The sequence below is a fragment of the Arachis ipaensis genome, chromosome B01 (genome assembly GCF_000816755.2).
Source record: "Arachis ipaensis cultivar K30076 chromosome B01, Araip1.1, whole genome shotgun sequence".
NCBI classification, from domain to species: Eukaryota; Viridiplantae; Streptophyta; class Magnoliopsida; order Fabales; family Fabaceae; genus Arachis; species Arachis ipaensis.
Genome location: NC_029785.2, coordinates 137,039,047 through 137,049,885, shown reverse-complemented (window position 1 = coordinate 137,049,885; position 10,839 = coordinate 137,039,047). Strand labels below are relative to the sequence as shown.

At 33.1% G+C, this 10,839-nt stretch overlaps 2 protein-coding genes across 3 annotated transcripts; both read right to left on the bottom strand.

Annotated features, from left to right (window-relative positions):
• LOC107643205 (30S ribosomal protein S16-1, chloroplastic) lies at positions 2,969 to 4,831 on the bottom strand. Its single transcript, XM_016346794.2, has 5 exons — positions 4,642 to 4,831; positions 4,431 to 4,570; positions 4,145 to 4,190; positions 3,391 to 3,557; positions 2,969 to 3,285 (listed from the first exon to the last, which is right to left on the bottom strand). Exons 2-5 carry the CDS (start codon positions 4,561 to 4,563, stop codon positions 3,239 to 3,241), a joined length of 393 nt encoding a protein of 130 aa, XP_016202280.1. The 5' UTR covers positions 4,564 to 4,570; positions 4,642 to 4,831; the 3' UTR covers positions 2,969 to 3,238.
• LOC107643197 (nucleosome assembly protein 1;3) lies at positions 5,800 to 9,123 on the bottom strand. 2 transcript variants are annotated; one of them, XM_016346780.2, is made up of 12 exons: positions 8,855 to 9,123; positions 8,711 to 8,754; positions 8,466 to 8,561; positions 8,225 to 8,317; positions 7,748 to 7,826; positions 7,606 to 7,667; positions 7,236 to 7,420; positions 6,945 to 7,122; positions 6,722 to 6,765; positions 6,429 to 6,627; positions 6,288 to 6,299; positions 5,800 to 6,178 (listed from the first exon to the last, which is right to left on the bottom strand). In XM_016346780.2, exons 1-12 carry the CDS (start codon positions 8,898 to 8,900, stop codon positions 6,110 to 6,112), a joined length of 1,107 nt encoding a protein of 368 aa, XP_016202266.1. In that variant the 5' UTR covers positions 8,901 to 9,123; the 3' UTR covers positions 5,800 to 6,109. The 2 variants fall into 2 exon arrangements, with proteins under 2 accessions (XP_016202266.1, XP_020962997.1); XM_021107338.1 differs by lacking the exon at positions 6,288 to 6,299.

The following is a 10,839-nucleotide window of genomic DNA, read 5'->3' as shown; positions in this document are numbered from 1 at the left end:
TTTTACTTTAGCACTCAAATAACCTAAACATAATATCACAAATGATGTTTATTTAAAAATTTTTCCAAAACAAATGAATTAGTATCATTTTAACACTAAATAGAAATTAAGACTGAGAGACTGAAACTCAGTATCATGTTTGTTGGTTCAGAGATTAGTACTAAAATTTCTGTCTCTCTCTTTGAAATTTAAGTATTTTAGTACTTTAAAAAAGTAGGGACACATGAGACTAAAATTTTTAGAGATGAAGACTGAAACTTTAATAATATTTTATACTTAAAATATGCTCATTTCAATTAATTAATTCTAATTTTATCTTTTGTACAAATTAAATTAGAATTTCATTCTTGTTACTAAAATTTATTTCAATCTCTGTTTTTTTAGTCTCTGTCTCTCGGTCTCAGTTTTTTGTTTCTGGCTATTTACCAAACACTGCCTAATAGCTTGTAGCATACAACATCAAAGACACGCAGACACATGCATGCACACTGTTTCATTTCTATAATTCATACTCCCATTCAGGAATTTGTTTCATCTTTTCTTTCTTTTTATTTATTTTTGAAGTTTGTAGCACAAGACATTCTCTTCCCTTTTTCTTCTTATATACGGTGGATTCGCATGGTCACCTTTTTGTCGGCGAGAATCTGCATGGAAGCCAAGTGTCGCAATTCATAACCGATTCAATAATCTTCTGTTACTCCATATTTGTCAAAGGCCCGCTACTTGTTTCATAAATTCCAATGCTGCATCATTCTTTTGTTCTTTGTAGACAGTGGTGTGTGGTAGAGGCGTAGAGCCAATGATTCAATTCAGCAGTTTAATTGAGAGTGGATAAGTCCTTTGCACGCACCTCGTAATTGGAACTGCCGATAATAGGGAAAGTTTCGGTGCCGATCGCACCCTCCAAAACGAATCAAAGAAAAAGACTATGCGGGAACTTGCATTGCAACCTTATCTCATGAATCATGATCAACTCACCTGCCTACCTAACCTTAATAACGGTGGGCCGGGCTTATTTTGGGGCTCAACGTGGCATGCCATATCTACCTTTTCGGGATCGTAACAAAACATGTGGCCCAAAACAAGACACCTAATAATTCGGGTAGTATTTGTTTTTCTAATACCAACAAAAACAAAGGTAGTATACTACTATTTGTTTTCCAATACCAAACAAAAAAAAAATATTTGTTTTCGGATACTAAAATTGAGATTGGAAAATTCAAAGAATCAATATTATTATGTTTGATAATCAGAGATAATGAAATTAAAATTTTAATTTCAAAACACAATATTTTAGATTTTTTATTATCTCTAAAAAGTGAGGACACAAAAAATTAAAATTAAGAGTATAAAATTTTTAAAGATGGAGACTGAAACTTTAACATTTTATTTATAACTAAAGATATTTTAATAAATTTTTTTATTTTATATCTATATTTATCTTGAACTAAATAAAATATTAAAATATAACTCAACTTTATATACTTTACACTAAATATAATAAAAGACTTAATTTAATTTTAGACTCTCAATCTCAATCTTTCTTCTAAACAGCCTAAATATTCATTAGAATTTTAGTGTGCACTACATGATGGATCCTCATGGGACTAGAAATTCTTAGGAGAGCTAGTTGTTCTTAGTTTTTTTTTTAATCAACATTAAAAATATTAATAAAATGACTAACTATAATTGATTAAATAGTTAATTCATTCATTCTTTTAAGCAATTGATCAAATAGTTAATTCATTCATTCGTTTAAGTAAGTGTCTTGTGATCGCAAAGGAAATGACTAGTTGATCCCAAGTTCACTAAGTCCTTGGCCTTCTTCTTTTACAATATGTTTGGATGTTTGATGGAAAATGAGAGGAAAAAAAATAGATGGAAAGAAAATAAGAGGCAAGAAAATGAGAGAAAAAGTAAATTTCTTTGTATATTGTTTGGATGAAAAGAAAATGAAAGAAAAGAAAATAAGAAAAAAAAATTTTTTTGTTTGGATATAAAGAAAAGTAAGAGGAGAGAAAATTATCATAGAATAAAATTACTTTATTACCCTTACGTATATTAATTCCACATGGAGAGTGAGTTAAGAATTTTGCTTTTTGTTGTTAGAAGAATAAATATGGAATTTTAATATTCTTGCCTTCTCTCTTCAGTTTTCTTCCTCGCAACATTGAGAGGAAAAAAATTGTATAGACCCATGTCAACTTTTTTGTTTTTCACTCATTTTCTCCTCTGTTCCGAACAATGGAAAATGGACTTTTCCACCCATTTTCTTCTCTTTCATTTTCCTTCCTTTCAAAACCATTTAAACCAAACAATGTGTTAAAGTTGAATTCCTAGCCTTCCATTACTAATTTCGCTCGTCAACTTTGCTAATGTTTATGTGTACGCGTGCCTTTTTTCACTCACTAAATTAAATGAATTTGGATTCTCTAAATTTGAGATTTTCATTTTAGAGGATAAAGTAAAATCTCTCACTATTAAATGATTTCTCTTTGATATTTTTTCTTGATCCCACCTATGAAATAAATGGTGATAAATTATACTTTATCCTCTAAAATAAAATTCAAAATTTAAAAAATCCAAATCCAAATTAAATTAGGCCCGCATGAACAATTCGGTGGCCAGTTACGGGTGCAATAGAGAAAGGTTCGGCAATTGGAAGGAGGAAACATGTACGTATACACGACACCAAGTAACCTTTCATGCCAAAAAGAAATAATATACATTTTATTGGAACGAAGAATACAAGCATCATATTCATTGATTGATATCCTAGGATAGCGTCCATTTCACATGAAACTTGTTTGGAAATCAAACTTTTAACTTGAGAAATATATTTTATTTGCACCCACTTCTACCATGTATTACCAAACTGATATGCATCTCTTCATGTATTGTGATATAACAAGTGATCAATTCCACACCCCATCTAATTGTGAAAAGAAATATATGTGCAAAATGTATGACACAAAAATAAATCAACTTCCATGATGGATTAGAAGAATAAATATGAAACCAAATATGCTGCTACTGTTACTGTCCAGGCAAACTTCCAAATGCAAAAGTTTCAGAAAAACAGAAATAACAGGAATTTCAACAGCAAGATAAACTACGAGTTCATTTCAGAGTACAACTTGACAGTGTGCACAATTTAATTAATGTTTAGACCTTACTCTAGGTGATGATACTTCCACAACTCAAACCACATTCCCGGATCATATTGCAGATATTCTCTTCAGTTAACTTGTAAGCCAATTGAAAAGATAGCTTCTGGAGATACACCTGTAATAATGGCATTGGAATTGAGTGAGCCAAAGTTCAACCTAAAAAACTAGCTCAAAAGGTGAAAATTGTCAAGCACTTATAGGAGGAGTGTGTGAAGCTCACCATCATCGCGGTTGGCATCAGCTGGCTGTTCCTGGTTGGATGTACCGACAGAGCTCGTACCACGTGGTCCACCTGCTGCCACTATTGGTGGTGGAGGAAGTAACCCTGCTCGCAGTAGAAGACGCTCTACTGCTTCCGAAGGTTGAGCTCCAACAGAAAGCCAATACCTTCACAAGGGTAAATGTGATGGAGATGTTTGGTTGGATGGTTTATTGATATATAAATTGATAAGGATTGTTTGATGGTAGTTGTGTAACAAGAAATACTCGCCTTGCACGAACTCAATAGATATCAAACTTAACTATAACATATTCCATCCCTCTTTTACCCCAATGAAACATACTCTTAGAGACAATTGACATGTAATTTAATCCTTAACAAATCACAGAAATACAAAACATGAACTTATAGAAGTCCTTTTGATTGTATTCCAACATTACCAACATGAAAATATCTTTTTCCAATCAGTTAGACAACAATTAAAAAGGCATGATTGTAGGGACATATGTTAACAAATTCAGAAAACTTTCAGGAAAGAAGAAAGCAAAATATAATATTTAGTTCTTCAGGAGGATGTGATAAGAACTACTCCAGATATGGTTTTAACATTTCATTCTCCTATTTTCTACAAGGAGACATCAAATTCAGAATAATTAAGATATGTTAACAATAACATTGTCCCTTGAATTATAACTAATTTCACCTACACTGATGTAGATGTATTAGAGAACTTGTATAACAGAAAGTTACTCACTTCACTCTCTCGAATTTGAGAGCCATCTTTCTGTCACTATCATTCCCTGTAAAAAAAGGAAAAAGAAAAAGAAGAAGTAAGAAACCAATTAGCATCCTTGGTCCTCCTTCTCATTCCTAATCCTCAGTGACAGATATAATAGAACACAATACTACTAACAAGAGATACTATTACTTAAATAATTTCGGTTAATAATCAAAAGGATCCTTTCAGTTTCACTCAATTAATTATCCTTTAACACTGACAATATAACAAACAGAAGGAAGGCAGGAGAAAGAAGAAGAACCTGCCAAAGGGTCATAGAAACCGAGAATTTCAAGGGAGCCGCCATCTCTGGTGGATTTGCTATCAGCGGCAACGATACGATAGAAGGGGCGGTGGGTGCAACCAAACCTTGCAAAGCGAATCCTAACCGTCATTGTGATGCTGCAAGGGAGTGAAAATTGGTTAGGGATGAGGAAGGAGAAGTAGAGTGATAGAGAGACAAGTGGTGTTACCGTTCGTCTTCGTCGCGGGAACAAGTGGAATACAATAACTGAAGCCCGAAGCCCAACTTTTAATACATATGACTTCGATTCAGTGTTGGTCGCCTTATCCACTTATCTATCTACTCACCTTCAAGGAAAATGCTTTTGTGGTCTCTTCTCTTGTTACTGTGGAAGGGAAATTTTTTTCTAATAGTAAAGTTAGATAAACAGTCAAAATTGTAATGTTTTTTAAGGAGAGTGTATTAATTTTTTTTTTGCTGGCCAATGAGTTGCGCATGCGTAATTCAAATCCCGACACTTGCTTAAGCGGATGAGTGAGCTCCCGACACTTGCTTAAGCGGATGAGTGAGTTGACCACTTAACCAACCAAGTTGGGTATTATTATTATACATGATGTCTTTATTTTTTAATATTTTTCTATAAACATAAAACAGTTTTTATTCTTCATTAAAATTTACCACTAATTAAAAAACACGTTTGAACTTAGCATTACTCATTATACAACCAACTTTATTATTTTTTTTATCTTGTATTAGCATGTCTTCTCTTCACTGTGTAGTAATCCATACTTCAGTGACTGCCACCCTTTTTCCCTCCATTGTCTCTCTTGGGATCCAGGTCCTCCCTATCCCTCTCCTCCACTTTCCAATTTGCAATTCCTTCGTGACTTCATACATCTTGCATGAACTTGCTACATTACTTGATTCTTTCAACATTTACCTTTACAGATTTAGATCTTCTAGATTTTAAATTTTATTTTAGAAAGTAAAATATAATCCCTCATTATTTATTTCATAAGTAGAACTAAAAAAAATAAATAAAAAATAAACCATTCAATAGTAAGAAATCACACTTTATTCTCTAAAATAAAAATAAAAATTTAAAATTTAGAAAATCCAAATTAATAACACTAGTTCATCAGAGCCTGGGTGGTCAAATGATACTTTAGTATTTCCGAACATCATGATGATGATGCTATGCCATTATTAAATGTTCCATTTCCATTATATTCGATATACGAACTCCAATAACTTTTTGTCACAGCTCACCCCTTCGAAAAAGCAGCTACACTACAACAAATTCTCATAATATGATTGGTGGGGTAGAAGTTGTGTTTTGTCTTAGCAATTGGGGTATCAATTGACAAACTGAACAAAACCGCGAACATCCTTGAATGGCTTACAATCAACAGCAAGAAGTAAACCACAAACTCCCACTATATATTTGAAGTATACGAGACACAAATACAAAGTCCAGCAATAACAATCATAGAATCCTAACACTATATAACAACATTCTCTCCAAAATATGTAGAGAAAATAGGAGAATGGAGACCAACAATTCAAACTACCAATACCTTAAAAGAGAAAAATGAATTAAGCATCATAAAACAAAACCGCATGAACCCCACTATTTCAACAGACATTCTCCAACAAGAAAGCTTTCAGCTACTGCATAACTCGTAATAGATAAACTTCTACTGCTGCTTGCACTCTGGAGGTCGCTCACCCTGTTGACCTTCACCAGCCGGTGCTCTTCCACCCTTCTGAAAATTTCCAGCCAACGTTGAAACAAGTTAGAAAGAAGAAACTTATGGGCCTCAGCATCAAGCCCTATTTCATTTATAATTTAGATTACAAAATTGACCATCTTACCTTATGTGATGGCTGAAATGACATTCCAAACGAAATCATCGCCACAGCGGAGGTGATGGCAAGAAATAACATATTTTAGATACAAAACTAACTAAATAAATAGAAGTGTTTCAGCATTTCAAAGCAATTAACATGAAATACCTTCTTTTTGGTCTTGGTTTCTTCATCCTCATCCTCTTCATCCTCATCCTCATCTTCCTCATCATCATCATCCTCTTCATCATCCTCTTCAATGTCGTCTTCATCATCATCTTCCAGGTCTCCAAACTCCTCTCCTTGAATGGCCTCACCAGTAAACCATGACACAGCATGAGGTATAATCTTATCCCTTATTGTTGACCTGAACAAGTGTGATATGAGAATTCATCAATCCTGGATTCAGAAAGCAACATCGAAAAATATCAGAGAGAATGGAGGGAAACAACTAAGCTCACCCAATGTCATAGTCTTGCTCCATCTGATTCTGAAGTTCCTCGGCCTGTTAAAGAGAACATTAATTAGCTCTGGCAAATAATCTGGTCATATCTAACAGCTAAACAGCAGGTTTTCAAATTTACAGATTTTTTACTTCTGCTTGTGTTCCTCTTAAAGATTCAAACTGAAGACTTTCATAACAAATTACTGTAGAAGGTAAATAAAATAAAATAAAAGATTTACCATATCTTCATCAATATCTTCATCATCTTCAGGAACTTGTGGTGGATTGAAGAAATTGAAGAAACTTTCACAGTTTTCAGTCTTCGTAATAGGTTTTGCGTTCTTTGAACCCTTCTTGGGCTTTTTCTTAAGAATCTTCTGCGTCAAGCATTTCCCTGGGTGCCATTGAATTTCAGTCCTACAGGAAAAAGTAACCACCAAATTTATTTAAGAAAAAGCCAACCCATTGTGACACAATATAGAGTTGTGGATAGCAAACAGTGCAATAAAGTGGGAAAAAATATAGCTCACCCAATTGCTTTTTCCAATATTGGCTCATCCTCATCAATCATGTGATATGTTTTTGTCAAAACAGTGTTTGTGAAATAAGGATTAGTATCGAAATAAAACTCAAGCTTGAATCCTTTTGGGTTGTCTATCCTGCTCCACTTGATATCTTTGAGAAACTTGAGAGCACCTTCATCACGCTCTGAAATCTATTTCACAAAGACTTAAAATTAGACTTGGTTCCAAGACATAAAATAAACATTTAAAAGAAAAAGGGAGTTACTATTGAATAGAACCAACTAACCTCTTCAGCTAACACTAAGACTTGGTTGCAAGACATAAAATAAACATTTAAAGGAAAAAAAGGAGTTACTATTGAATAGAACCAACTAACCTCTTCAGCTAACACTTCATTGTTTTTCATTGCATTGAGCCAAAAAGCAGGCACTCCTTTTTCTACAAAACCAAATCAAAATGTTATCAGTGAATGAATTGAAATGCTATTTAAAGAAAAGGTGTGATCTTGTAATTAGTACCTTCATCCTCTTCAGCATCTGCAGTTTTCTCCTCTGCTATTCCTTCAACTTCAGTAACACCATTAACTATCTCAAAGCGCTGCATCGATTAAGAAATCGTTGAGGGATATAGATTTTTTCCCCTTTTTTCGGTAAAAGGATTACATAAAATAGAATGTAATCACATAAAACGGCTCCGCAGATCACAGTGTATTAAGATCCGCAGGTTCCTATCAAGATGTGAAACAAATGAACATTCTTGCTCTTGGTCCAATCATAGCATCATTGGTCATAGCTTGTAGCTACCAGCAACGTGGCATTGGACCCGGAGATAAAGATATACTGAACATCCATCATTGCAATAAAATTCAAGACCATCATGTTTGAATTCTAATATTGCAGATGGAAGAATTAAGTTTCACAAAGTATACAAAACAGACACAGTATGCAAAACCATATGCAACTTCACTCTCTACAACAACAGATTACTTAGGGTACCTTTGTATACAATGGCTGATACATTTTTTGGTACTTAGCCTCAAGAGCTGCTCTCTCCTCAAAAAATTTTGCCTCTAGTTCATCATGTTGACCCTGCAAAAAGTCCAAGTAACACAAGTACTCAACAATACTAATAATAACACCAAGTTAAACAATGAACACATATGAAGAAGAAATCTGAAAATCCCATGTAAGCTAGTAATACAGCAGTGAAAAACCTTCAGGAAGCAATGGCGTTTACCTGGATCTCTCTGAGGACCTCAACCCTCTTCCGCACACTAGGTGTCAGAGACTCTAGAACATCGGAGTGCTGCCCCGCGAGACTCTGTATCTTGTTCTGCACACACAAAAAATGAGCAAAATATTAGATTACTAAAAATCACATGATTCCACCAAAAGTTGGTAACCTAATTAAGGAAGCTAAATCCAAATGTTAAGACTCAAGTCCAAAGCAAGTCCAATTAGCATGCAGTTATATAGATATACCTTGAGAGCGTTGACAAGGTCAGCTCTGTTCTCTTGGATGAGAGCTTGAGCACGAAACGAAAGCAGAAGCGAGTCAGAAAAATCAATAGAATCGGAGAATTGAAACGAAAATAAGAAACGATGAGTGAAGATAAGGTTGTGTACCAGTAGTGAGATCCGAAACGTTGAAGGCATCTTTGTCGTTGCTCATTGTGACGAAGAAGAAGAAGAAGAAGTGAATGAGAAAAGAAGAAGGAGGAGGTAAAACCAAAAACCCTAGAGGAGAAGGGGAACGGAGAAAAAGGGGGGTTGGGTTTCAGGGTCGCTAAATAACGTGGCCACCCTCGAATGAATCCTCTTCCTCTCAATTTTCTAAACCCTCTTACGCCTCCTCTATTTATTGCCTACTAGGGCTTCCTTCTTTTTTCTTCTCTTAATTTTATTTATTAGTTTAAATTAATTATTGTTGTTATTTGTAAAATTCATAAAAGTGTATTAGGTTTCCGTGGACATTCCTTTCTTGACAAGCTTTTATGGGGGCCCAACCAGCTTAGCCTGCTTCACAAAGCCTCTTCGTGTATGGCCCAGTCCCAGGAAAAAAATATTTATAATTCAAGACCGAAAAAATAAGTATTTATCATTTAATTTATTTTAAAACAATTAACCAACTTGGGTTGGTCGAGTGGTCAATTCACTCGTCCGTTTAAGCAAGTGTCGGGGATTCAAATATCACCTTGTGTATGCAGTAACTTATTGGCTAGCGATAAACTTTAAATAAAACTCAAATTCACGATAGATTAGTTATTGACCTATTAGGGTAAGGAATACCCTGAGCAACCAAATTAACCATCCATTAAAAGTTTAGAACACGTACAATTGAATTTGGGAATCATGAACGTGTATGTAACTAGTGTAGTAGTAGTATCTACTATTATTATTAAATAATTAACATGTCTTATTAAAAATGTAAACTATTAAAATTGTGATGTCTATGATAACTTCACTATTTGGTCTCTTAAGTTACACTCGAGTCTCAATTTAGTCCTTACAATTTTAATTACTTCAATTTAGTCCCTAAATTTTTCAAATTTTAATCATATTAGTCCTGCAATAGTTTCCATCACAGAGTCAATTGAGAAGTTTAGGAACTAAATTGAGACAATTGAAACTTCAAGAACTAAATTGAGGTTCGAGTGTAACTTTAAATACCAACCTGAATATTTTCTCATTAAATTAAATTACCTACAATGACTATAGTCACTCATTCATTTTATATTCGACATTAGGCGCGCTAAATAGGCTTAACTCATTTAGATCATTTATTTGGAGTTTAATATCTAGCAACACTAAATGGTGTTTAACTCATTTAGACGATGGTTTAAAATAAGATGAAAAGTAAAAATTCACCAATAATCGTCTTCGTATAAAGTTAATAGTTAAGAATCGATAAATAATTTGATAAATTTGACTAAATTGTCATCTAACAATTATTGACCATTAACTTCATATGAAAACAACTATATATAAATATTCACCTTAAAAAAAATAAAATTTTTATTAAGAAAAAACTAAAATATTTAAAGTCAAAAACAAATTAAGAGTTTTATTTTTAATTTATAGCTAATTATCTTCCACATTCTTTATTCTCTTAGCAAACAAGAAGAATTGAACCTCTACACTCTACAGAACTTCTAAATATAAAAAATAGATTCATAAGTCATAACAACCACCTACAAACAAATTATTACACACATTCTACCAATGCACCTCAACTATTATTTTGAATTGATCATCTTAACCTTACTCTATGAGGATATGTCCATCAATAAAGAAAAACAACTATTGCACTCTCCATTATTCTATTTAATACTATAGTATGTTGTTGCCTTCTTTACACTATGTAACTTGTCAAAAAATGAGTAAATTTTTAAAATGATCACTAAAATTGCTGTCATGAACTAAAATTGTATCCAAAATTTTAATTGCACTAATTACGTCTTTAAGATTGGTAAAATTATACAGAGAATAATTTTTTTTAATTTTTGTTATCAATTAAATAAGTAAAATACGACCTATATCCTTTTAATACTTTTTTTTGTTATGTTTTTTTAGTTTTATTTATAAAATTAATAATAAAAAAATCACATTTT

Excerpts from the sequence above, each read along its gene's own strand:
- LOC107643197 (XM_016346780.2), bottom strand. The coding sequence starts at position 8,900 with ATGAGCAACGACAAAGATGCCTTCAACGTTTCGGATCTCACTACTG. Across the intron at positions 8,318-8,465 it reads AGGTCCTCAGAGAGATCCAG|GGTCAACATGATGAACTAGA; the intron begins GTAAACGCCATT and ends GACTTTTTGCAG. Across the intron at positions 7,421-7,605 it reads ATGAAGTGTTAGCTGAAGAG|ATTTCAGAGCGTGATGAAGG; the intron begins GTTAGTTGGTTC and ends TTTGTGAAATAG.
- LOC107643205 (XM_016346794.2), bottom strand. The coding sequence starts at position 4,563 with ATGACGGTTAGGATTCGCTTTGCAAGGTTTGGTTGCACCCACCGCCCC. Across the intron at positions 4,191-4,430 it reads TTTCTATGACCCTTTGGCAG|GGAATGATAGTGACAGAAAG; the intron begins GTTCTTCTTCTT and ends CTTTTTTTACAG. Across the intron at positions 3,286-3,390 it reads TGATGCCAACCGCGATGATG|GTGTATCTCCAGAAGCTATC; the intron begins GTGAGCTTCACA and ends CCATTATTACAG.